Source organism: Monomorium pharaonis, chromosome 8 (genome assembly GCF_013373865.1).
Source record: "Monomorium pharaonis isolate MP-MQ-018 chromosome 8, ASM1337386v2, whole genome shotgun sequence".
NCBI classification, from domain to species: domain Eukaryota; kingdom Metazoa; phylum Arthropoda; class Insecta; order Hymenoptera; family Formicidae; genus Monomorium; species Monomorium pharaonis.
The window spans coordinates 6,883,922-6,908,741 of record NC_050474.1 but is presented as its reverse complement, the minus strand read 5'-3'; the positions used below and the strand labels follow the sequence as shown (position 1 = coordinate 6,908,741).

The 24,820-nt window shown below is 40.3% G+C and overlaps 1 protein-coding gene across 1 annotated transcript in view; it reads left to right on the top strand.

Annotated features, from left to right (window-relative positions):
* Nucleotides 1-491: 491 nt before the first annotated feature.
* Nucleotides 492-24,820, top strand: part of LOC118644180 (tensin-1-like) — a gene marked incomplete at its 5' end in the record, with an annotated part of 53,297 nt that continues 28,968 nt past the window's right edge. The window contains 2 exons of the mRNA XM_036291576.1: nucleotides 492-734; nucleotides 19,607-19,681. Of these exons, the coding sequence (XP_036147469.1) occupies nucleotides 492-734; nucleotides 19,607-19,681 (318 nt within the window). The remainder of the gene's footprint in view (nucleotides 735-19,606; nucleotides 19,682-24,820) is intronic.

Here is a 24,820-nt window from a genome sequence, read left to right as displayed (position 1 = left end):
TTGGCGACTCGTATATAAGGTAAATGTAATAGGGTCGTAGCTATTGGCCGCCAGACAGTTATTGGCCACTTGGGTTTACGAAGTCCTAATTAGGATAATGGCTATGTTTATGCCCTCCCCGAACGATCCGACAAGAAGCCATTGCAGTCTGAATTACATCGAGGAGAAACCCAATATTCGCGTAGGGGTTCAAGCGAATCTTCCGCAAAAATTACTCTAAGCATTTCTCCCCCCCCCCCCCTGAACTTTCGTTCCTTCTTCGCCCCCCGACGTCGAATCTCCGGATGTTCGCGTCTTTTAATTTCAAGCTTATCTCTCGCGTCTATCGGGATTGCAGACGAAATTGGGGTAAACATATTAGAAGCTAATTTCAAATCGATCGTGCCACGAAATACTACTAATTACGCGATTAGCAAGACAAAGCGAGCGAGGCGAAATACAGTAGAAGAGATTGATTCGAAGCGGACGGAGCGGAGCACCGCGCATGATCCTCTACCCCCTCTGCACTCGTAAAGCTTTCCAAGGGGTGGTTGGGGTCCACGTGGCGCAACACGGTGCTGTCAGTCGCGTCGGACAAGCCAAACGCGTATCACGTTCCAGAGCAGGCCGGATTTGACGCGTTTCGCGAGGCATATATAGTCGACTACCTCAATGGTGCTATTCTCGCCGTCAATCGAAATCGATCCGCCGCATCCGTTATCGATCGTATCGTAATACGACGACCATTCGAAGAGGTAAGAAACGCTGTCCATTTTCACCGTATGATTTGCACGCTTTCGATACGCGTGTCATAATCTAACAATGATGAATTTTAGCAGGAAGATATTATGTAAAGAAATATAATTAAAGACGATTTATTTGACAGTAATGGATCTTGTTGCTGATTTTCTTTTTTGTATAATTTTATATACATTTTCGAGCTCATCAAACTGTGCGGCAAATAAATTTTCGGTCTTGAAACACAGTCCTAAGTTAAACGAGTAATATCACGATTATTAATTGATGATCAATTAGTTGCGGTAAACGTCATGTCGAATTGACAAAAAGCACCCGTCTCGGAAAAGAGAAAAATGCACATTTGATTCCTGGTCGGAGTAATAAATGCTTGTTAATATATCATTACTCTTAAAGTAATTATTAATTTAATATTGCGGCATTAATATTCCCGTTTAATTGTGTTTCAAGAATTAAAAATTTATTTGATGCGCAGTTTGATAAACTTGAAAATATGTATAAAATCACACAAGAAATATCGGGACTAAAATCCAGCTGTGATTAAATAAACACATTTTTAATTAGATGAATTTTTAATTTCTCGAAACTATCAGTGTGAATCCGCTAACGTTTGTCCAACTTTATATTTATTTGCAATTTGCGCCAAAAAAAAAAAAACTTAGTCTAGTACTTTTCTGATTTTTCTTGACATGTCAGTCGAAAAAATGTACACGTGTGAAAAGAAATTGGTCTCCAAATCTCTATTAGCAACACACAATTTCTTGTTTCCATCTTTTCCTTTTTATTTTACGTTTATCAATCGCACAGTGCGAGATAACCGTTTTCAGTGTTACTCCGTACTTGCGTCGATAATAATTCGGATTGCATGAAGGGGGTATATCGAAACGTGCCAATTATCTCGCCACTCTGGATCTGCTCTCCGCGTTGCCCCGTTCGTGGCAACTCTAATTAACCCTCCCTTTGTCACGCGACTTTGTCTACCCATAATAATGACTTCGCGACAGTCTTCCCGTGCGTTCCCTTTGTTTTCCTTTATATAAATTTACATTAAAGTGAAATTTTTCTCCCGCGCGTTTACGTAGTTATTATACCGCGCACAGAATGCCCCGCCGTAACGCAATATCTCGGGGTGAGGGGAGGGAGACACGACAAGATCGTCGCGGAACGGGAACAGGTTAATAAAAGCTCCTTCTTCTTACCGAAGACTCTTATCCATTTTGCAGTGCACAATATCCGTGCCGAAAAGAGAGGGAGGGATTCCTCGGGGGGGAAGGCGATAGACGATTCGCGACGTGAGGGGCGTTTTGATGTTCGCCCTGGGAAAAGATCTCTGTCACCCGATCGTGACGCGACGTGCGATCGCTATCGCGCGCGGCGCATCCTCTCGCGATGCATAATTACAATCGTCTGGCTCTAATCTCTGCGGAGGCTGTGTGTGTGTGTGTGTTAACAAATATAACGACGCGTCTGCCATTCGGTTTGCCGCGTATGCGAAAGGGAACGAGTACCTGTGTCGCGCGTGAGAACTGAGAACGAAACCAATCAATCGGCGTCCACGGGGTGAAACTGCGCGAAAAAAAGGGGAAGGGAATAAAAAAAAATAGCCGCGATAAAAGCTAGAGGGGAAAGAGAGAGAGAGAAAGAGGGGGGGGGGGAAGTATCTCGCGCGGGACGTTTAACGCCGTATTATAAATTACCGACGTGCCGCCGCCCGTCAATAACTTTTTTCCACCGTTAATTCCTCTGTGTCGCGCCGTCTCTGTTAATGAGGGCCGTTCCGCACACCCGCCCGAGAGAATTAATTAGTTTGAGTAACCCAATTAAAAATGAAAGACTCGCACACGAACAACGCCGGGCGCAACGATCGTTTCGTGATATTCGCTATAGTTACGTAATAGCCGTACGCTATTTTCTCGCGCAAAGCGAGCGGAATGTGAATGTCCGGGGAAAATTAATTTACTTTCGGCAAATATCCCATTTGACTGGTTGGAGGTGATTCGTACGCGTATGATCTTTGCGTACGTACGGCCGGATTAATGTTCGGCGCGTTCAACGGCGCATTCAGATTTCCGTTGGCAATATAATCAAATTTCTCCGCGTAATATTCCCTTTGTGAAAAGTGCGCGCGCCCGCGCGCGGCGAAAACCTCTTTGTTTTGTTACTGCTTATTTGCATGGTTTAATATAAACGCCCGTGATGGCGTAAAGAAAAATCAATGTCGCGAAAAATGTCCTCCGTAAACGCGGACGCCATTAAATCCACTCGATTGTACATACATTAAGCGCAGATAAACGTCAAAAACGATCGGGGGAGATAAAGTAAATCGAGATTCGTTACCGGCGTGTAATCGGAGTTTACATCCCACTTTTTCAGTAAATGCGATATTATCGCAAAAACATACGGACGATATTATACCGGGGATGAATTGAACTGCCGCAAAACCAATTCGGTAGAGCTTTTGTTGAATAAATTAAATTGAAAGTTTGATTTATAAATTATGGAAAATTAATATTTACCAAAGTAATCTTTTGAAATCGCACGGTTCCATTTTGCGTATTGTTTTATTTGCAATAGTATAATTAGATACGTTCCGAACATTGCGCTGTAACTTATTTTCGGTAAAATCCACAATGATTTACATTTATTATGCATAAAGATCAATAATACCTTTTATATAATGTTTTTTTTTTTTCAATTGAACAATTCTTTTCAAGTACCGTGATAATAAATTTTTATAAATTTTGCTTAATAAAATTACATGATATTGACAATCCGTGTGTTTCGTGAAATGTTTTATTTGCCGAAAATGTTTCAGCAAAATAACAACAACGTCGAAAATTATAATATTTTAATTCTTCGCCGATATGAAAGTCAACAAGTCAAACGTATTGACCGAACTATATTTATAATTAATGAAGGTTTTACAATTAGCAAAATTAGCTGTTTAACATTGGATTATCTGATCGGGAGACGCATGTGAATATTTAAACAAAGTTCTTTTATCCTCCTCCGTGAGATTGAAAACAGTACAGTTGTTCCATCCTATTAAAGTAATTAAACGCAGATCTGGGTAGGCGAGTGCACAAAGTTTTACCGCGCAAAGTTCTAATGCTGTATGTGTGTGTATGTTATCTCTTTGCTCTGTATCATTTGAGCGCACGATATTTGAGTGCATCTCCTAAATTAGCAAATATGTACAGCATCTTCTAAGGATTAATTTCGCGGAGGAGAGGTTTGCAAGGAAACTTCACCTTTAAAACTGCTTCCTTATCATGCCAAGGAATATTGTGTGGTCGTAAATCTTCTTACAGTAACTACGTGGCGCTCGTTCAATTAATCCGTAAAACCAGCATCGTCAAGAGAAATTTGTACGTAACTTAAACGACGCAGGCGTGCTACTAAAAAGCAATTTAGAAACTAAATTAAATGAAAATTACGTACGCTTTAATTATAAATAATGTGCGCCTTAAATAAATTACACGTTCAATGACGTTTTTACAAGAGCGTGCTGTTCTCCAGATGTCAATATTTCGCGTCTATTAAAATTAAAACGAATGACGTTACGTAAAATACACATTCACGCTACGTCGCGTGAAAAGCGAGCGATTTCGGGAGAAATTGCGGGCACAACTGCCAATTTTACATCGTCTTTTTCGAGGACTGCGAAAAAATTTTTTTTCGGACACTCGGCCCTTTGTGCACTTGCCCTTCCATTCGGACGAGTAGCAACATTGATTGGTTTCGTAACCATCCGTCTGTGAAACAAATATATCGCATCATAGTTAAAAAAAAAACACACAGGCAACGAGAAGCCGCTTTGTCGAAAAACGACAAACGACGCACTTCAAACCTACGGCAGTGATCGCGCTCAATTTTGCAATCACGGTCAACCATATCGCGCCTTCGGGAAAGAGTTGTCACGGATCGTAATGTCGAATTAAGCCGGCGAAAGGCTCGAAGGAAATGAAACAACGTGAGAACCAGCAATATATTATTCTGTGCACAGATTACTCCGCTAAAAAAAAAAAATTAACTCCGGGTATCCCGCGTTCGACCGATTTCTATTCGTGGATGTTTCTTTAAATCTCAGAGTCCCCTATTCGTTCTTCTCTCTTCTAAAAAAAAGTTTGTGGGGAAGATTTCTGTGCGATGACTGGGGCAAACAAAGCCGTTAATTTCTCTACGAACAGTATTGAGTTTGTTTTTTCGCCGGACATCAATGACCCATGTTCGTACTCGACGTACCCTTTTTTGTGAACATGTAAAAATCGTCACCAGCATTCTAGTTTTATTCTAAATTAATTTTTAAATGTCTGTTTTCATTTAAAAATTATTTTATACAAAAGAGAAATAAACTTTGTTTTTAAATTGATTTAAAGAGCATAATTAAAACGTCGAATTGTATGTGCAGATAAAACATCATTGAAGAAAGAGAGACGTTATTTTTGTACCAAAAAATGAAAGAGATACTTATTTTTATAATACTTGATTTCTTCTATTTATTATAAAAAATTACTTATTAAAATAATATAACTTTTTGTTATTTATTTTTTGTACTCGAATGTCTATACTTTTTGAAGAATTTGCAGTTTCTATTTTAATAAGTAATTAACATATATTTCGCGTTATCAAATACATATTTGACGGGTTTCGTAAATCTGATTTGTGCAATCGGAATTGATGCCCCTTGCGATTTTTGGCGTATCTGCCAGAAATAACTCGCTTAAATATATCGCATGTGTTTAATAATGTTTCCGAAGCCGAACGGCTAAAAGAGCTACGAAAGAGGAAGAAGAGGGAGCGAGCTTAAGCAACGCGCTTCTGGTTTTGATAGGTCGTCTGTACGTGACGTTTCGATAAACAGTCACAGCTTATATAGGTTCGCTGTTCTCCACGCGCTTGGATCACGAAACGAAAGCCGTCGGTTCACGTCACGAATCGCGGACGCGCTTTGCTATAGAGCCGCGATTTCATTATACAGCGCTTCGTATTTAGAACAAAACGTTTCATTAATTCAATATTGTACGCGTTTATCAATCAAAATTGACTACGCGCAACGTACACAGGACATTTCGCAATTCCGATTCCGATTTAAATTGAGCTTTTTGATTTGCTCCAATTTCACTGCGTGAAGTCAGGAAAAAGGTTTGATAATATCTGCACTGAAATAATGCCAATTAAATATTGTGTTTGTTAATGACCGAAAATAATTCCTTTTTCTAAATATGTAGTACGTATTATTGTATACAAATTTGGTTATATTTATTAAATACTTTAGAAACGTAATATTTTATTTATTGTACCAACTATACTATGACTAAAAAAATATTTAATTGGTATTATTTCACTCAACTTTCGGTAGTTAGGATCAAATTTTTCTTACTGTATGGAATACGTGAATAATTTGTCCCAATTACTGCCAGTGGGATTACACAAACTTTTTACTTGAATAATGATGAAAAATAATGCTTGTTATATTTTTACCAAATGACCGAATAATCGACCGACTTTTATGCGTTTAAAACGCAATCAAACGCTAATTTGCCTTATTGTTACATTTAGAGTTCATGCCGAATTCTAATGCGTATAAACTTACGCGTGCCAATTACTAACTAACGTTCCAATCGACGTTTCCATCGAACAAGCGGGACAGCGGGCAGTCACCGAGAACGACGCGTTGATGAATACGGCGGATTGATTGACGGACCGTATTAATGCAAATTAACCGACTACGATGACAATCCGACGGACACATCGGGATTGCTAAATGTACACGGAATCAGGCTGGCGCAAAAAAAGGGAGAAACAAAAATCGCACGAGTGACAGACGGTACCGTATTGCCGCGGCGACCGCCGCTCGAGCTTACCGTTTGCAATTTCGTCATTGACTCGCGAGGAGAATGGCCCTCCGTTCCCTCGCAATCATCTTATTGCTTTCTTTCTTGAGATCCTCGTCGGATTTGTATTAAGATCGCGGCGTGCAGGGAAGATAAAGGTAAATTAAAATCGCAACCTCCCTCGGAGAGCTCGGCCCGCGCTTTTCGCGTCGGTTGATATCCTCTACGCTGTGCGGCCCGAGCCACAGGTGTAATCTTCGAAAAGGCTCCATTGGAGCACGACGAGAAAAAGGGAACATTTCGCATCGCCGAGGAAGAATGCTGGGAACGGAGCTATCTCCGATGACGACGGCGACGGAGGGGGTGGACCAATCTAATCTGGCCGCGGGCAACGGAAGGAGATATCGGCCACTCTCTGTCCTTCATTTCGAGTCGATCACTCACTTGATCATCCCTCACCGTTTTATCATTTCGCCATACCCCGGTCACTTTGCTTCCTACGCATTGGAGATCAACACCGTCATGCCGGATCCCCGATGACGTTCATCCCCCTCGTCCACCGCGCCATTCGTCGATGTAACCCTCGTAAAAAGTTTCTGTTCTTAATTAACGCCACGGCTCGATTTAATACACGAGGGTTTCGAGAAAAACGTGGGACACGCAATCGTCGGTTTGTAGATGGAAGTGGCCGAGGGAACTCGTAAACGCGACAATGCTTGTTCTTCTCAGCAATTAACTTAATCTTGTTTATTCTGACCGATACGTTAGAGTAAACGTTATTTCTAATTCTCAAAGAGAGAAAAAGATAGGGAATAAGATAAAGAGAGGCTTGATCTTATTCCATTAAACGTATTGCAATTACAATCACATTTCAACTTTTTTGTAGGTAAGCAGATAATGTGTGACATTTAAAAATAAAAGTTTATTTATAATAATATTACATATTAAATTAAATAGTAATAAATTAACTTAATCGGTAAATAAAGTTATAATATAACTAATAAAAACACACAAAAGAAATTTAATCTATTTTATTTTTAAAGGCATGCGAGTGCTTTTGTAATGTCCTTAAAAAACAATGACAATATTTGAACTCCGTTAACTTAAGCATGTTTAATTCTTCTTTAAAAATATTACAAAATTGCGCCAATTAAAATTAAATCTAAGTCTTTTTATTTTAATTTAACAAACAGCAAGAATATTTAACATTAAAAACTTAATGCCGTTTAAACAAATAAGTATGTACCATTTATTTCAATTTTATTTTATTTAAACTTTCTTTTAAACAGCTTCAAATTTTTTACGTTAAATATTTTTCTTGCTTAGATTAAAATACAACCTTCAATAATTTGAATTAAAATAGCAAAAACCTTAAATGAAAATACAAAAAATTGTATCACTTGTGTTTTACTTTTTTAAGAAGGATATACCCACTTGAGTTTTCTTTGAAGACACAATCACTCAGGTGCATTTCGCGCCTTTTTTTCACCTTTTCAAAAAGAAAGGATACAATTAAGAAAAAATAAGTTATAGACTACAGATTTTAAAATTTTTTAATAAAATCTCTCAAAAAGGTGTTGCGAAAATATACATTTTCTCGCGATCAAAGCGCATTTATCTCGATCACGCGCCGCGACGGATTTCTTCAAATACTTGATTCCTGGAGCAATGAACTATGAATCACGAGACGGTCTCACGTTATTAGACGAAGTTCCAAAGGGACAAGATCGCGAAATAGAGTGGCCCGGGGGAGCACTCGTGTCGGCTAAATGGAGAACATCCTGCAGATTATCGAAGATATACGGATCCTATAATGCTCTACTTAGTCAACGGAGTAATCAAGCGAGAATTCTGATTCAGATCGTGATTTATAGATGCATTAATAAATCCACTGTTTATTGCAAACAGAACTGATAAATTAACGTTGTCCAATTGATTGTTGTTCATTCTAAATCATTGAGTATAAATGAGATAAACATGCAAATGTGCGCAGAATATTGAATAAAAGGATGTATTACATAGAGCGAATAAACAAAGCTTTCTGTTGCACGTTGGTGCGTGTTATTTATAAAATTAATCGACTGTGCGAGGGGTGAATTATAAAATAAACAAGTTATACAAAAGTTATCTATGTTTTCTGGACGAAGCGTTTATTTCCTCCCGGTAAAAATCGGAAGGGACGGAAACGTTAATGTCCTTCGATCATTGTCGTTTATCACGTTGAATCTCTTCCATTGCTGTATAACCGGGGACGTCGAGTGCTTTATGGTCACTTGGTCGGCTCGCGCGGCTTCATAAATCAAGCTCGCTTGACGAAATTCCATCTGGAAAAAAGACGCGCGAGCTTCTGGGATTTTTACATTGTCTGGCGGGTGACAAATAACGCGTGCCACGCCGGCGGATCGTCGTCCATTCTAGATACGAGGGTGTGTCTTGTAACAAGCATAAGAGCGAGGAAAAAAGGGGGATAGGTGAGGTGAGTTATTTTCTAGCCTCCGTGGAGTTCGGATTCGCGCGGCGAATCGTCGTCGTGAGCGAGTGCTCGATCATTGTACTTCGATAAAAGGGATCATAAATCTACGGGCGCGGCCGTCACTCGCGCGACGAAGTTTCCGCGAGGATAATCAAGCTCCCCCCCCCCCTCAATAAGCTGAGAGATGTTAATGGCGGTATTACTAATTGCGTCTATAAAACATGCGTGCCATAAGACGATTTCGTCTGCGATATGTATGAGTGATATTCGTGTGACGAGTGGCCTATAGCGTTGTTCGGAGCATTCGTTCGTTCAATAGTTGATAACACTTAGGAGGCAGAAAATCGATCATGTAATCTCACGTCAAACTTTTTCACGCTTCATACGTGTATAATCTTTCTTCTATCAATGCAACGTCTACTGATACAAGAATTCTCGTTAGTATTGCATTGAGAAGAAAGGCTATACATGTTTGAAATGTGGAAAGTTTCACGGGAAATTATATGATCGATCTCCGAATCTCCGAAAACCATAACAAAGGTGTTGAAACGTCAGAGAAAGGTACAAAAGTAGATTTATTACCGATAAACAAATGAAGAAGAAAAGAATATGTCGGAGTATTTTTCCTAATTTGAAGCAAAAGTAAATATTTCACAGACATACATGTATCAATAAATTTATAGAAAATTTATTATAAAAAATTATTAATTAAGATACACGTGGTCAAAAAATGTTAAAAAAGTTAAGAATGATATATTAATTATATATTAATCACAAACTTCTTCTCAAAATTTTGTCAAGTACTTATGTGAAATAACTGGAGAACTTTCTTAAATGACTTATGTATACGTCGAGAGATACTTAGACAAAGTAGAACCGGATGCAACCGAGCGAATGGACGAATCACGCCTGGATGGGACAGCTCAAAGCATGCACATACTTCATAGTAAGGCGCATAAAAGCAGATCACATGAAAGAAGAATATGTTGTAGTTTACTCGGATTTCGTATTCACTGACAAATTGCCGCAAAGAGCATATCTTTCATCATTGTGCTTCGGCTCGAATGGATCATAAATCAAAGGATGCGTTCAACTCGTTTCCGAGGGAATTCCTTTCGGTGTTTCCCGCCTCCGGTACGTATGTAATGCGGCGTAACTAGTCTTTAGTAGCCACCGCATTATCATACATATTATGCGCGAAGGGTTCGTGAGTAAATATTAGATGTAGCTCTTGTAAGAATTAATGAATATTTCTTTGCTAATAATTTATTTTTTCGACTGGTACTCACTTCACTATTTTAAATGAGGCAGTACAACTAAAAAATCTCTACCATACAACCAAGATTTTACTAATTATTATACAAATACAGCCAGTGAATGACAAAGATATACTTTTCATGCCATACGTTAATTTTTTAATAATTATGTATTACATCTATTTTCAAAACTTAGCGGCGATTTTCTACATGAATCAAAAATGTTTTTGATAAGAAATAGAAATTTGTTCTAAGAGAAGTGTATTAAGGAATAACTCCATTATCGCTTTAATCACTTATGACAGATTAACATTGAGAATTTACGTTAGGTCGACTAAACTAACTTTCCCACTGTGAATATACAGCTCATCTCTAATCTTCTTCTTGAGATGCTGGGATGTACTCCTTGTCGTCATTGGTAAATATGATGTCTGAAAGCTTGTTTTCCGCCACAACGTTGTTGTAATCTCTATACACTACAGTTTCGCTCAGCGAGTCTATATGTCCAATTACATTAGACCACTGCAGAAAATAAGGAACCTTGTTGCAATCAAATTAATTAATTAAATTTTAATTTAATGACAATTTATTAATTGAATTTCTTCGAGTACTTTTCCTTAATAAAAAAAATTTGTCGATGGCAAAAGAACAAACAACATAAAAAATAACAATACCTAATAAAACGATAAAAATTAAACTACATAAATTGTGGAATATATTATCTATGAAAAGTAGAATAGTGATATAAACGCAATTTATATCATTCCTTATATTATTCTTATTAAAATACATAACACACTTGTAGAAATAAGCATGGGACACCCTTAAGCAAATCATAGCAAAAAATTAAGCAAACCTACGTGCGTTTTAATCGCCATTTATTTTATATTATTAACTCTATTATAATCTTATGATATTATACACTTAACCGAAAGGAAAATATCTCTCTTCGTCCCTCCCTCCGTCTTCACCTCACAAAAGAGCAAAATGTTTTATCTACTGGATTTAAACATAATTATAACCATTTTTCCAACAGTCTTCGTCTACGTTTCGAATAAAATATTCGAGAAAAGCTTCAAACGATCGTTATCGTGTCCTCTCGAGATGTCAGTTCATCCTTTTTATCCACTCTCTCTCTCTCTTTTTCTCCCGTGAAATTTCCGAAGCTTCATTGAAGGGCAAGGCGTATTAAGGGCGAACCTCCTCCGTCCGTTAATTGACTATAAACGGTTCAGTATTGTTTCGCCGGAAATTCGCCCGTGAAGAGAAACTCAATGTATCCTTGGAACCGACCCGGGACCCGGGGGCTCAATGAAAGGAAGAGAAAGTGGAGGGGTAAAATAAAAACCGTATCCCTTTCAACGCCTTCTACCCCTCTCTCCCCCTCCCGCCCCCGTCACGTCTCTCTGCCGCCTGTCTCTCTGTCTTTTCTAACGAGATACGGAATGCCCGCAGATGGCAATGAGTGGCTGTTTGCAGGGTCTGGTTATTTCTTTGGCTTCCTACTATGAATATTTGTAACTTCCATCTTCCTCGGTCGCCTCCGTCAGCCGGTTCCCATCCGTTTCGTCGCACTCGCCACCGGTCGTCTCGTCGTCGACAAAGAGTTAAAGCATATTAGACCAGCTCTCGACTCCGGCTCTATTGCAAATGGAGGAGATGAAGAGGACAAAAGAGAGAGAGAGAGAGAGAGATTCGTCGTACCCTCTCGGCAGTGGAGGGTACTGGTCAGCCCCTCAAAAGCTCCTCGAACTCCCCGAAGCTTTCTCCGAATATCACGGCTACTCGTTCGGCGGCAGACTGCCGAATGGCGAACTGCGAGCCTCCCCCCCCATGGGAAAACACGGCGGCGCGCACGCCATTGTGAGCCGTTCGGATCGAACGGCCGCGACAAACGGGCCGTTCAACGTTCGGAATTATATATATATATGTTCTTGAGGAATAACGAAAACCCGATTACTTCTCCTCGAAGAGAGAACAACGGATCGCGACACTGCTACCGGCAGGAGGAGGGGGGGGGGGAAGGGAGACACGCACATCTCCGTAATCCATATTTATGAGGACGCCATCGTGCGCGCGGGATAAAGATTAATGGAAGAGAGGGATTAATATACACACGCGCGTGCAACGCGCGCGGCGCGAAGAGTCTCGCGCGTCTGAGGATAACGACGTCGTAAATAATAACATCAGCGCGACGTTCCCGATAATGCGAATGCAATCGACCGGCCGCGCCGGCTCGTTTTGTGCCCTCTTTTTTACGTTTTCCTTTCTCCCCCCCCCCCCTCGCCCCCCGGCTCTTCGTCGTTCCTTCATTTTCCTTCCTCGTGTGGACGCCCCTTCCACCCTCGCCGCCGATCCGTCGCGATCCGTCGGCAACAACGTGATCCTCATCCATCCGTGTTGCTTTGAATGAAATTGCATTCATTATGTCAATTGCTCCGCCATTCGATGAAGAGCCTCGGTCTCGAGAGGCCACTCCTCCCTTCGATTTCTCGCGGGCATTCGCGTCGCGCCGAGGCGGAAAAAAACCTTGGCTTGCGTGCCGCTTGCGGACTTGTTCGCTTTTTACGAATAGTCGGCATCGGTCGCGTATTATAACAGAGAGATCCTGTAATCGGAATAACAACGAGATGGTTATTAAATTATTAAATTTGTTACGTTATTAAATTAATTTATTATTGACGAAAGGTTCGACATCGCAGTAATTGGGTGCCTGAAAACACATATCGAACTACAATTTCCAACGCTTAATCAGCACGCGGATCGGTACAAAGTGGGAAATACGAGATAAGCGACACGCATTTGGCATCGTTCTCCCCTGTATCTTTCTTCTCTCGACAAGAGCGCACTTACCACACGCACGGGGAGAGCTGCACCTATTAGGTGCACCGTAATACATTACCGACCGGCATTACGATCGGAACTTTACGAGAATTGACGCCGAGTAATATCTCTCCGCGCGCGCGTGAAATTTTATCCGCCGGGGCAGGGCCAATTTGGCGAATTATCGAAAGTCTGAAATTCAATTTTCAATGACAGGTCGGGATGATTGATGTTTCGCTGCCGAGGCGAGCGTCTTTGTCGAACGGGCTCGAATCTGCGTAAAGCCGCTTCCCGCAGGATCTACCCCGGTGGATGCACATTTTGTTCTCTCAGAAACAAAGTGGAGTAGTTGCCGCCCGCGTCCCCCTCAGGACCCAAACAGATTACACTGACGGCCGATTGGAACTGGATGATCCTGGCTGAAAAAAAAAAACCCTCATCTTTTGTAAAGAACCACTCCTGTCTACCGCACTTGCGGCAATTACTTTGAAGTCATATCTCCTGACTCGGTGGGCTTCGACGAACGGCGATCGATTGGTTCTTGATCAATAAAGAATTCACGATTCCCGAGAAATATTGCTAAATTTATTGCTACATACACTTTGCCGTTACCGCAAAAGCTATCTAACTGCCCAAATTCAATTCCCCGCTTATAAAGCGTTAATGGTTGATTAATAATTTATGGGTGATTGTAATAGTTTCGTAAGTTAATAAATTATTGAGCCATTAACGCTTTAAAACAGGAAACCTAATTTTGGCAATTAAACCATTCTCGCGGTAAATGTTTCTATGTAGAGGGTGTTATATAACATGTGGATAGAACTTTAAATATATTCAAGATACAAAAAATAACGCAAAAAAGTTTATATATAGACAGGTCAGTTTTTGGTTTGACATAGTTTTCTAAATATTGCAACAGGCAAAAAATACTAGACATTTATAACTTTTTGTATTGGAAATTGTATTGATCGTTGTACTTAAAGTTTAAATTTGACCTGAAAATCTTATTTTCTTAAATTTACATTATCCGGAGTTCTATTCTATTTATCCCCTAGTCTTATTCTATCTATTATTTTGAAATTTTATTAAAAATATTAATTATTGACTAATTATTCCCTTTACGTAATTATATCCAAAATTTCATTAAACTTTGATTCATTTATAGTGATGTTTTTCAAAGAGTAATATGTTTACAAGCATTGTTTACGATACATTATTTTGTACCTTGAATACATATGACAATAAATTTATAAACATAATATATTAATTAATAAATCACATATTCATTTTGACGACGGAAAAAAATACAAGAATCTCGATACGTAGAGACGTAATTAGATTCCCAATTGCGCGATCGACCCGTAAAATCTAATTACGTCTTGCACATTTTTTTTTTTCACCGCAACGACGAATGCGACGTGGATAAAGAAAGCGCGAGCGCCGTCATTTCCGGGGAACGTCGCTATGCCCGAGACGTATCGCATTGGCATTGCCTTCGGCATACGTCACAGAGAGATCGAAGATTGCGTCAGCGGAATGGGGTAGCCTTTCTGGACAATCAGGAACGCGCGCGGGACGAGACGGAGAGATAAACGCGCGACGGCTGGGGGTTGAAGGGAGAGAAAAGGACGACGGGCTTCTGTCGCGGAAATACTCAGCAGAGACGGCGGACCGATTCCCTTAATAATGCGCTCGAGGAACGTGCGAAGAGCCAGGGCGGGTCCTCACCCGACGTCATCCTCGTTGTTTCCTTTACCCTTTATCTATTTTTAATTATAATCTATTTTATCTGGCTGCGGTATTATTTTTTGCAATAAATTATGTATATTAGTTTTTTTTTTTTTCGAGCAAAGGAACATTTTAATGATACTCAGCTTTAGTAACTGCCCGAGAAAAAATGTTTCATATAAAAACATATATGAATATCTATATATGTTTATATTAGTTTCTTTTCTTCTGTAAAAACTTGGTATCGAAAAATAATAATCATACTGAGCTGAGAATGATTGTATTTAGCATCAAGATTTGTTGCAAACCGAGTAGGCGATCTTAACTTCATTTACATCATTTACAACATTTATCGGTCGGAGAATTAATTTACTATATTATTGTCTGTCTACTTTGTTTAGGTGGATTTTCCGTTAGCCCCTATCTCTCTTTCTCTCTCTCACGCTCTTTCTGGCCCGTTGCGGAAAGAAAATTTTGTTTCAAAGGCGCGCCACTCCACGCGACGATTACAGAATTTCCGGTTATTTCCACGGACGTTTGCGGCGACGCGCGTCCGCGCGCTGCCTCGCCGCAGCTCCGCGTAATAACTATTTATTCCGGTTTTCCCCTCCCTCTCTCCACCCCTTTTTTTTTCTTGATTTCACCTCGTTAAGAGCAATTCAGCTTTTTTTTTTTTTTCGCTTTCTCTCGCGTTAATATCGTGAGACCAGGGTGTCGCCGTAATACCTGGTCGTCGTTTTTGCCGTCATCATCATGTGTCTGCGTCGCTAAAGCGTAATTAGCACGCCGATAGCAAGCCGTGATAAAGATAATCGAGCGGCCGCCTGCAAATTGCTTTCCACCGTCCGGGAGCGACGTTGATAATTAAATAACATCCTTACGTCGGGCGTAATTCGATTGCTTTGGGGATAAACGCGTAACGGATGAGAATCAGGGAGCAAGAGTAAGCGACATGCGGGGGGAGGGGGGGGGGCGGAGAACGAAATCAATTCTATAACGGATAATGGAGACTACTGAGTGACGTTAGGGCCCGGGAAACGCCCGTTGTTTCGCTAATCATTGTCCGTCGTCCGCTGACTTTGAATTGAAATTACGGTTTATTTCTCGACAACTTCAAATATATTCCAAGCTCCGAAAAAAAAGTTTGGAGAAAACTTCAAATTCCTTCGAAGTTGCGCAGAAACAGCAGACGAAAATGAAGAGCGAGGTCGAGTCGGAGGGACACGATTACTCGGGTCAGCTTCGGGAGCAGCGGAAGACGCCCTGAGTGAGACGTACGTCTGAGAGCTTCGAGGCGCGCCTCGGCGACGGCGAATAAATTCCGCATGCGACGCATGCGATCGGTCGGGGCGACCGTCCGGTGCGACCGCCGTCTCGAAGGGTTGGGATTCGGTCGGACCGACGCGGCGCGGCGGCGAAGGGAGGTTGCCGACGAGCCCTCCACCGCCACGCCTCTTCCGCGTATTCGTAACCGGCGTGTCTGGCGCGCGGTTTCCTTAAACAAACCGTAAGTCCGCGCCAAGGTGCACCCTGCTCAACTTTCGTCGCGTTTCGTATCGCTTCCGTTTCAGCGGGTAATGACGGCGATGTCAACTCCAGAGAGAGAGAGAGAGAGAGAGAGAGAGAGAGGCGCATCGCGATACGGCAATTACGTGGTTATTAAAGGGACTTCGCTATTTAGCTTGCCTTGAAAAGATGCCTCGAACTACCTGGGGAGGAGAAAAAGAGCTTCCATTTGAAGGATTGGCATTCCTCGTCATTGACGTTCCCTGGAAACCGAGACGAGCGAGGAGGGAAGAGAGGACGTTCACGGTCTTATATTACGCGGAAATGGTTTTTCCTCTCTTTCCGAATGAAAATATTCTTCGAGTTGACGCACACGTGAAATCTTTCCGCGTTTAAATTTGCCAATCGGTGCCCGCTACGACGTAACAGCCGCAGCGAATATGTTTTATGATATATGATAGATCTCTGGTACGTCTGGATCTGCGCGCGCGCGCGCGCACTTTTCGCGTTCTCGACATCCTATTACAATGCATCTTGTGACGCGACAGAAGTAAGAGGACGCGATGAGAAGAAGCTGTGACGTTTCGTATTCGTCGTGACGGCGCGCGGGCGCTTCGGTTGTTCCTTGATGATGACAGCACACAGCGGCGGCGACGGTGGCGAGAGGAAAGAAGAGAAAAAAAAAATGTAATAAAGAGAAAAACCTCCGTGTACCATGAATGCTGCATCTGTAGTCTCCTGATGGGTATCGAATGGGAACGGCGAACGGCGTATAGGCAAGTCGCTCGAGAGCAGCTGTTTCGAACGAATCGACCGCTTTTTATACGCCTCGCGGAACCCTACGCTATTACCGTTTGACACGCGAATATTTTACTTGTCAAATTTCAATTTCCGATAAATTATCCCGCTTTGGAATGCTGGCATTTTCCTTAATACGTAGAATTTGTGAAACTAACGAGTATGAAAATTATTAAAGCGAAGAATGACATTGATAGTTGAATTAAAAAAACCGCTCTCACGGAATGATGGGAGGTCCAGATTCGAATGGTGGCTGAAATATTCTTTTTCGCAATAAATTTAGTTTTGTCGGGGAAGGGGAATCTTAAAGATGCTTACGAGCATCGACATTTAGCTAATAGCTATGTTTCAAGACTGACAAAGTTGTCGGCGCGCGGTTTATATGTGAACTAAAAATATTTAATTAATAGAAAAATTATATTCAGCACCAAGATTCACTGCAGGTCGGAATAGATAATCTATTTATCGGTCGAATAGTTAACTTACTGTTATTTAAAATTATTAATAATTTTGATTTCTAAAATTTTGCGATTCAGAAATTATTACATCAATCATAAACACATTATTATGTTTACGTTTAATTGTATAACTGTTTAAGGTAATGAAAGAATAAAGCTGTTATGGATAGCGAAAGTTGTTTAGAAGGAGCAAAAGTAGCACGAAGAGTGGCATATTAAATTCAAAATATTTACTATTCGGTTGACATAAAAGGATCCCGGTTATAAACAGAGAAACATAAGAAAAAAAGACGTCCAGTTGACGGGAGGGCTTTTCTCATTGTAGAACATCCTTATAATAAGGGGGCATAATTATTGTCGTCTCTTGAGAAGCAAGGGCTCTTAGACTGCTTGAAGCTGCACGAAGTACATTACATTAAATTACGCCCTCGCCGTCGTTTGCTTCCTTAAAGTTGTCGTATTGAAATGCCTTGTTACGAACAAGCATTCACAAACGAGACGCAGACGTTGGAAATGTCAAAGTCGAATGCATTATACGTCTCCCTTCCCCATTATTGTTAATTTATAATTATCGTAAACTCGAGAGTTTGATATGACTTCGAGGCATTTTTCTATAATGTGACTTTTGTCATGTACCCTGTAGCAATTATAAAAATTGCGAGACCGTACCGGAATATCTACGGATTGTTCTGTCGGGGAGGAAGATGATAAAAGTTGCGCCAGTGTCCTTTATCGAACAACGCCCTATGCGTTACCGTAATTATACCGGAGATCCCCTTTGTGGCTCCAGCAACATCAACCTTGGCTTTTCGAGACAATGAACCGTGTCTCTGACTCTTGCGTGAAGTCCGGTCTCTCTCTGAACTATACCGCGTAGCTTGCCAACTTTTCAATTTCGAAATTGGACAACCACTTCAAAGTTGCAGAAGGCTCGATCTTTTCAATAGAGAGAACTCGGATGAAGTGGACGTTGGTCCCTTCTAAATACGCGGATCAAACTGTAAACATATTATCGCAATTTTGCTCCACTTGCTTTTCGTCCGCAAGTAGAAATGCATTTATTGCCTATTATAAAATTGCACACGACAAAAGTCTTACATAATTTATTTAAAAACAAAAATGTGGAAGTTATATTTCATAGCTATAGTTAAAATCCTTTTTTATTTGAGTCTAAGGATATAAAAAAAAGAACATCTTTATTTTCTAAATGTTCAATATTCAAATAAGATTATATAGCGTTACACAGACATAATTTGTCATGTTGCAGAAAGAAGTTGTGTACATAAGAAAATTTTATTAAGAAAAATATATTTAATAATAATATGACTGACAAAGTAGACCAATAATCGTAATACACAAACACTTTTCTGTGATTAAGCAGTAAAGTTTTACAGCTGAATAAAATTAGGGATTACCATATGTAATCCCTAATTTGTTTGTTATAATATTATAAGTGTTTGTTATAATATTATAACAAACTTGTTAACACAGATAATTTTCTGTAAACATCCATTGAACGTATATATTAAAATTTTTAACAAAATATACTTTTGCCGCTGTAATAAAAAAACTTTTTACATTATCAATTTTCAGAGGTAGCAAAGAATTTGTTTTTACTAACAATTCTTTTATTCCTTCCGCGATTTCCTCGTTAAACTCAGGTTTCGTCGGTTATAAATGTTGAACTCGAACAACAAGACTTTGTTGAATCACCCAATCTATTTTTTCGTGTTTGATACTAATGTTTGATACTCTTTGCTCTTATTACATAAGATTCTGCAGACGTGTACGCTAGATGTATTCTGTATATGAATCCTAGATTCGAAAGCTAAGTACACATCATGTGTATGAATCCTGGATTGTAACTCGCAGCTTTATCAACGTCAGGCTTGTATTTTAATAAAACAAATGCATATGGATATTGTGTTACATTGTGCTCATGTAAATTTCATGCGGCCGCTACATGCACGACTTCTGATCTGTTTGTTTCAGTACGGCGATCGATTCACGCCCGTTCTCCTGATAGTCTCGCTCGCGGGGATTAAAGTATGCAGTCCAGATGGAAAAGTGAGTACTAGAGATGCACACAGTTGCCTCCCACGAAAAAGGATACCTCGCGTTTGTGCGCGGACGTTGTTACGGAGAAAACCGTCTTGCCACCGCCCGCGGCATCTTCCGCAAGACGGAGCTTCATCCCCCTGGAGCACCGCGTGAAAAAGAGTTCATCTCTCTCTCTCTCTCTCTTTTTTTTTCCTTGCAGCAAGCACGACCGCATCTTACTTGCATCTAACCCGCGTTGCCTTCGGGTAAAACCGGAGGCGGAAGATATTTAAAAAAAAAAAAAAAAAAAACCAACAACCGCTTCTATCATCGCTGTTAATCCTAAGCCCGTTGCTTTCAAACAGTATTTAATTCTAAGTACTAAATCTTTGCTCTCGCGGCCCTTAAACGGAAAGAGATAATTTACGTTACACGAGGAGCGCGTTATAATTCACGATTGACTGAAAGGGGAATTGCTTGTGTACGCTTTGCGTAGCGCGTTAACAGTTCAGGGGCATAAACGAGTCCTCGTAAAGATCCTCTCGTTAAAAGAGTGAGCGACGTTGGAGGAGGAGGTTGAATGGCAATACAGAGGACAGAGCTTTCACGGGGACGGAAGTTGGACCGCGATGCGAGGAGCCTAATTTTCCGCGTTCTTGAGCGCCGAGTTCGATAATCCTCGTGATACTTTGTAAGATCTCCCCTTCGTATCGACCTTAGGACACCAATCTTTCAGTGCTAAAGACAGCGGCCGGGCTCCCTCGGACGAATCACTTTTCTCGAAATATCCGTACGACGAGAATAACAAACCGATAATCGAAGAGGATAATAAAACAATTAAATGGAGACTAAAATACGCAGAAGGTTTCCCTGATCGAAAAAGGACATCCCGATCGGCTCCGTTTATTTTAATCACTTTGAATCCTTCTACTCTTCGTGTTAAATATAGAAGCAAAAATACGGTAATATTGTTGTAATCGCGAAAATTCCTCGATTACTATTATAAACCGAAATTTCGCGAGAATTAAGTGATCAAAAGCAAAGGAGGGGGGGGGGACATATCTTCCCTGAATCCGAGCAGATATAAAACGTCACGTCGCGAGAAGGGGCGAAACGGGAGCAATCTCGCCGCCGTTCGTCTTTTATTATTTTTCCGGACTTTAATTGGGGGCCCCATAATCCTTATCGCATCCCTGCCAGTAATATTTTGAAGTTGGCTCGCCCGTGCACCCCTCTCGCGCGATCCGTGCCTCCCGCGCCGCGCCGCCCGTTCACGAGCTGTACAGAACATATCGATCCTTCGAATTAGTGTTTTATTTCGAGGGCTCCTCCTAAGCTCCCGCTTTAATTTTCTACCTGAAAAAATCCTTACTTTCTATCCCCGATCTTCGGTAAGCGCCTCTTAAAAAAAAAAAAAAGTCCTCGTGAAACGTTTATCGTCGCCGATGAAGAACGTCTGTCCCTTCCTCGAGGAAATCTCAATTCGCCGTTGATTACGTCGCGGCATTTTTCGATCTGTCCCCGTATGGCCATTCGGGCCTCTCTAATTGTTTAAAACTTATGGTTGTTTTAATGGATCAGTGCGAAACTCTTGGCTCTTTCTCTGGCGATTATTGATGTGTCGACGCTACAGCAAATTACATAACTTTAGTCTTTTTTAATAGACAACTCTTGGCGTTATCTTTTCAGTAATACAAGTACATAATTTGCTGAGCAACATTATTTCTTCAAGATTTTTGCACTTGTTTAATGCGAAAAATGAAGAATGGAGATGTAAGAGTAAACACTTTTATTATAAGTATTAAATTATAATTTATTAAAGTTATAGCAAAAAAGCAACCAAGCGATTAAAAAGAAATTAAAACTTAATTCGCAAGATGGTAGAAAAAATACGTCCGACTTTCCAATTATCTCAGATATGCTCGGTGCTTGCGCATTTATCTCGCGTAAATTCTCGCGTAACACGTGTTCAATAATGATGAAACGATATTCGTAGTCGCGTTCGAACTGCAATATTCAGCAAAGGAGTAATCGTCGATTTTCATGTTGCGAACTGTAAGATATGGGTAAACTTTCTGCGAATGCGCGCCGAATGCACGTGAGCGCATTCACAAAGATGATTAAGACGTGAATACGAAACTTTAGAGAGAGTCCGATTAAACTCGCACGATCGAACGACCAGCGCATTACGTAAGCCACGCGAGATCGACCTGTATGAATGATATCCGCTGGATTAAAAAAGAATTAGCTTAAAAAAATATATATATATATTTCGAACGTTTCAACGTTGCGCTGCCGGTTTTCCCGCCAAATTTATTTATCGTACCATGTAATTCACGTCAAGCGTATCTCTTCACGCTCGAGTTTCTGTTGCACAACAGCCACTCGCGATTATCCCAAATTGCTCATGCATCGCGGAAAGTCATTCTTCTGTACGATTCGCCAGAGAGATCGGCAGCGTGTACGACATAAAATCGATCCTCCCTCGACGCGTGATGAGAGAGACGCGACACCCTTGGTGATCATTGAATTACACGGGGAGTGAGACATCAATGAAATGCACGTACGCGCGCGCGAGAGAGAGATTTGGCCGAGGGGGTTGTTGGGTAAACGTACGATGTGACGAATGGTGCCAATCTTTGCGAGCGCGAGGGGAGGAAGGGGAGGGAGAAAAGAGAAAGGGAGAAAGAGCAACGCGCCGTGCATCTCCTCCTCCCCCCCCTCCCCACCCCGTCGCGATCGACGCGAGAGGGGCGTATTTACCCTCCATCTGTGGATTTACTCGTGCATACATGGAAGAGCACTCCGCGAATGATACGCATTTCTCCCGCGCGTATCATTCACCCACCGGTCGAACGGTGTCCATGCACTTCACAATGTTTTACCGCCAGTGGCGCTGCTAAGGAGCCATTACGACCCCGCCGCTAATAATCCTCCGTTCCTTTAGTCCCATTAAACCCTTTGCCTCGCCGAGCGTTAAAAAAATTCCGGGACGATCCCGCCTCCCCCCCACCCCATATATGTAGCGTCCCCCTTCCCCCCCCCTCTCCTCTCCTCTTCGAAATGTGTGCGCTCCCGTGATTTCGCGACATTCGGGCGCGCTTTGAACCCTCGAAACTTGCGCTTTGTACGTCAAGCGAACCGGTTACCCCGACTACGTCGCTTTTGCTTAGATCACACGACGCGAGTTTTCAGCGTACACTGCACCCTCCAGACGCGGGGTTATTTCAGGAAGCACACGGAGCGCCCCGGTAAACACTTGTTTACCGGGACAATTTCTGCGCGCGGATCTCTCCGACGGCGGGACTTCTCTTTTTTTTTTATTTTATATATATAAAAGTTCGCTTATGTATGTACGATTGCATTCTCCCGATAATTCTGTTATCGCGGAATAAAATCACGACGCGTTCGGTAAAATAAAACTACGGAATAAACGAGTCGGTTGCGGAAAACATCGCGCGCCATCACGGGAGATCGACGACGAGCGGTCCGTGTAATTTTTGAACTCGTACATTTGCCGCGATCGCAGGATATGTTTATCCTTTACCTGCGGATTTACTCGCGCATACACGAAACAGCACTCACGCAGCGGCGCGTATCTCTCTCGCCTATCTACCACCCTCTCACCACCCACGCCGATAGTATAAATAATATCTTTCTGCGGCATTCGTCATAAAACGGACGATATATCGCTCATCCCATCCCCAAGGAAATTTTTTGTTTGTAATTAACTGCAGAAATGAGACAGGGAAAGGGACGGCGAGAGAGAAGTGGCGGTAAAAATGGCGATTTTAATTACTTGTTTAATAGAATTTTTAATACGCGGATCGGATAAGAGATCGGTACGTGAAGGGAAAAGAATCATTAATTTATCTCACCTCACTTTTGGCAGGGTTCACGTGCAACTTTAGGAAAGAAAGCCGGAATAGTACCGGAAACTGAGGGGCATAAAATTTTTTACTGCAACCGAGAGCTTAACTCAACCCTGTCTTAAAATTTTTACTGCTGCCGAACGCAAAATCGAACTCTTAAACATTTAGAGGTTTCCCATCTGCACTACAGATACGACTGAAAGATACATTTAGAACCGTCTGTGGCGTATATTATTACTATTTATAAGCATGACCGTATATATATATTCATGTATAGGTGAACTTTTGCAGTTCAGCACGCACTCATCTGATTTCGGAAGCTACATTTAAAAAAGTCAAAACAATCGATTTTTTTAAAATACTTTATTCAAGTTATTAGTGTAACCTTTGAATCATATTGGCCAAGAACCGATTTTAATAATAATAAAAAGAATTGTTATTGATAACTTTACTTAAATCTTTAAAAACATTTTTCTCCGAATGTTTTAAAAAACGGTAATCAAATCGACAATCAATTGATCGATTAAATTAAAATTTTGTATTAATATTAATCATTTGATTTTATTGATTAAAAGTTTTTAGTATAAGATTTTTTTATAAACGTCAGTTTATAAACATCAGTATTTTATTAATTCGGAAAGTAGAATTTTCTATTAAAAATTTATACATTAATATTTAGACGACTTCTATTTTAGAAAAATACTATTAAAAACCATTATTATCCACAAAATTACAATGATTGTTATAAAAATTATTTTAGAAAACTCTAACACATTACGTGGACATTATATTACGTTTTTAATTTAAGAATTTTATAATAAAAATTATAGAAATTAGATAAAAGTATAAATAATATATTTAGACATATATATAAATTCTTTATTAAAATCAATTTTTTGAAAACAAATATATTCTTAAAGTCCGCTCTAATTTTCTTGTACTGATGTATAAATGTAACTTTTTAAGAAAAGAAATTACGCAAGAAGAAAACAGAATTTGGTAGTAAAAATTCAATGCAAAACAAAATGATACAAGAATATAAAATATATTGTTACCAGTATGTGTGCTAGGAAAAGTAATAATAAAAATGAATTTTAAAGGAATTATGTGCAAATAATACTATTTAAAGTAAGTATTTTGTGTAATAAAAATAAAAAAGCTAATTACATTTAATATTTATATATACATTTATTTGAAATAATATATTTATTTCACATTTCAAGATATTATACATAGATATATGATTTCTCTATTTTCTACTTCTTAAAAATATAAAATAAAAAATAGTAAGATT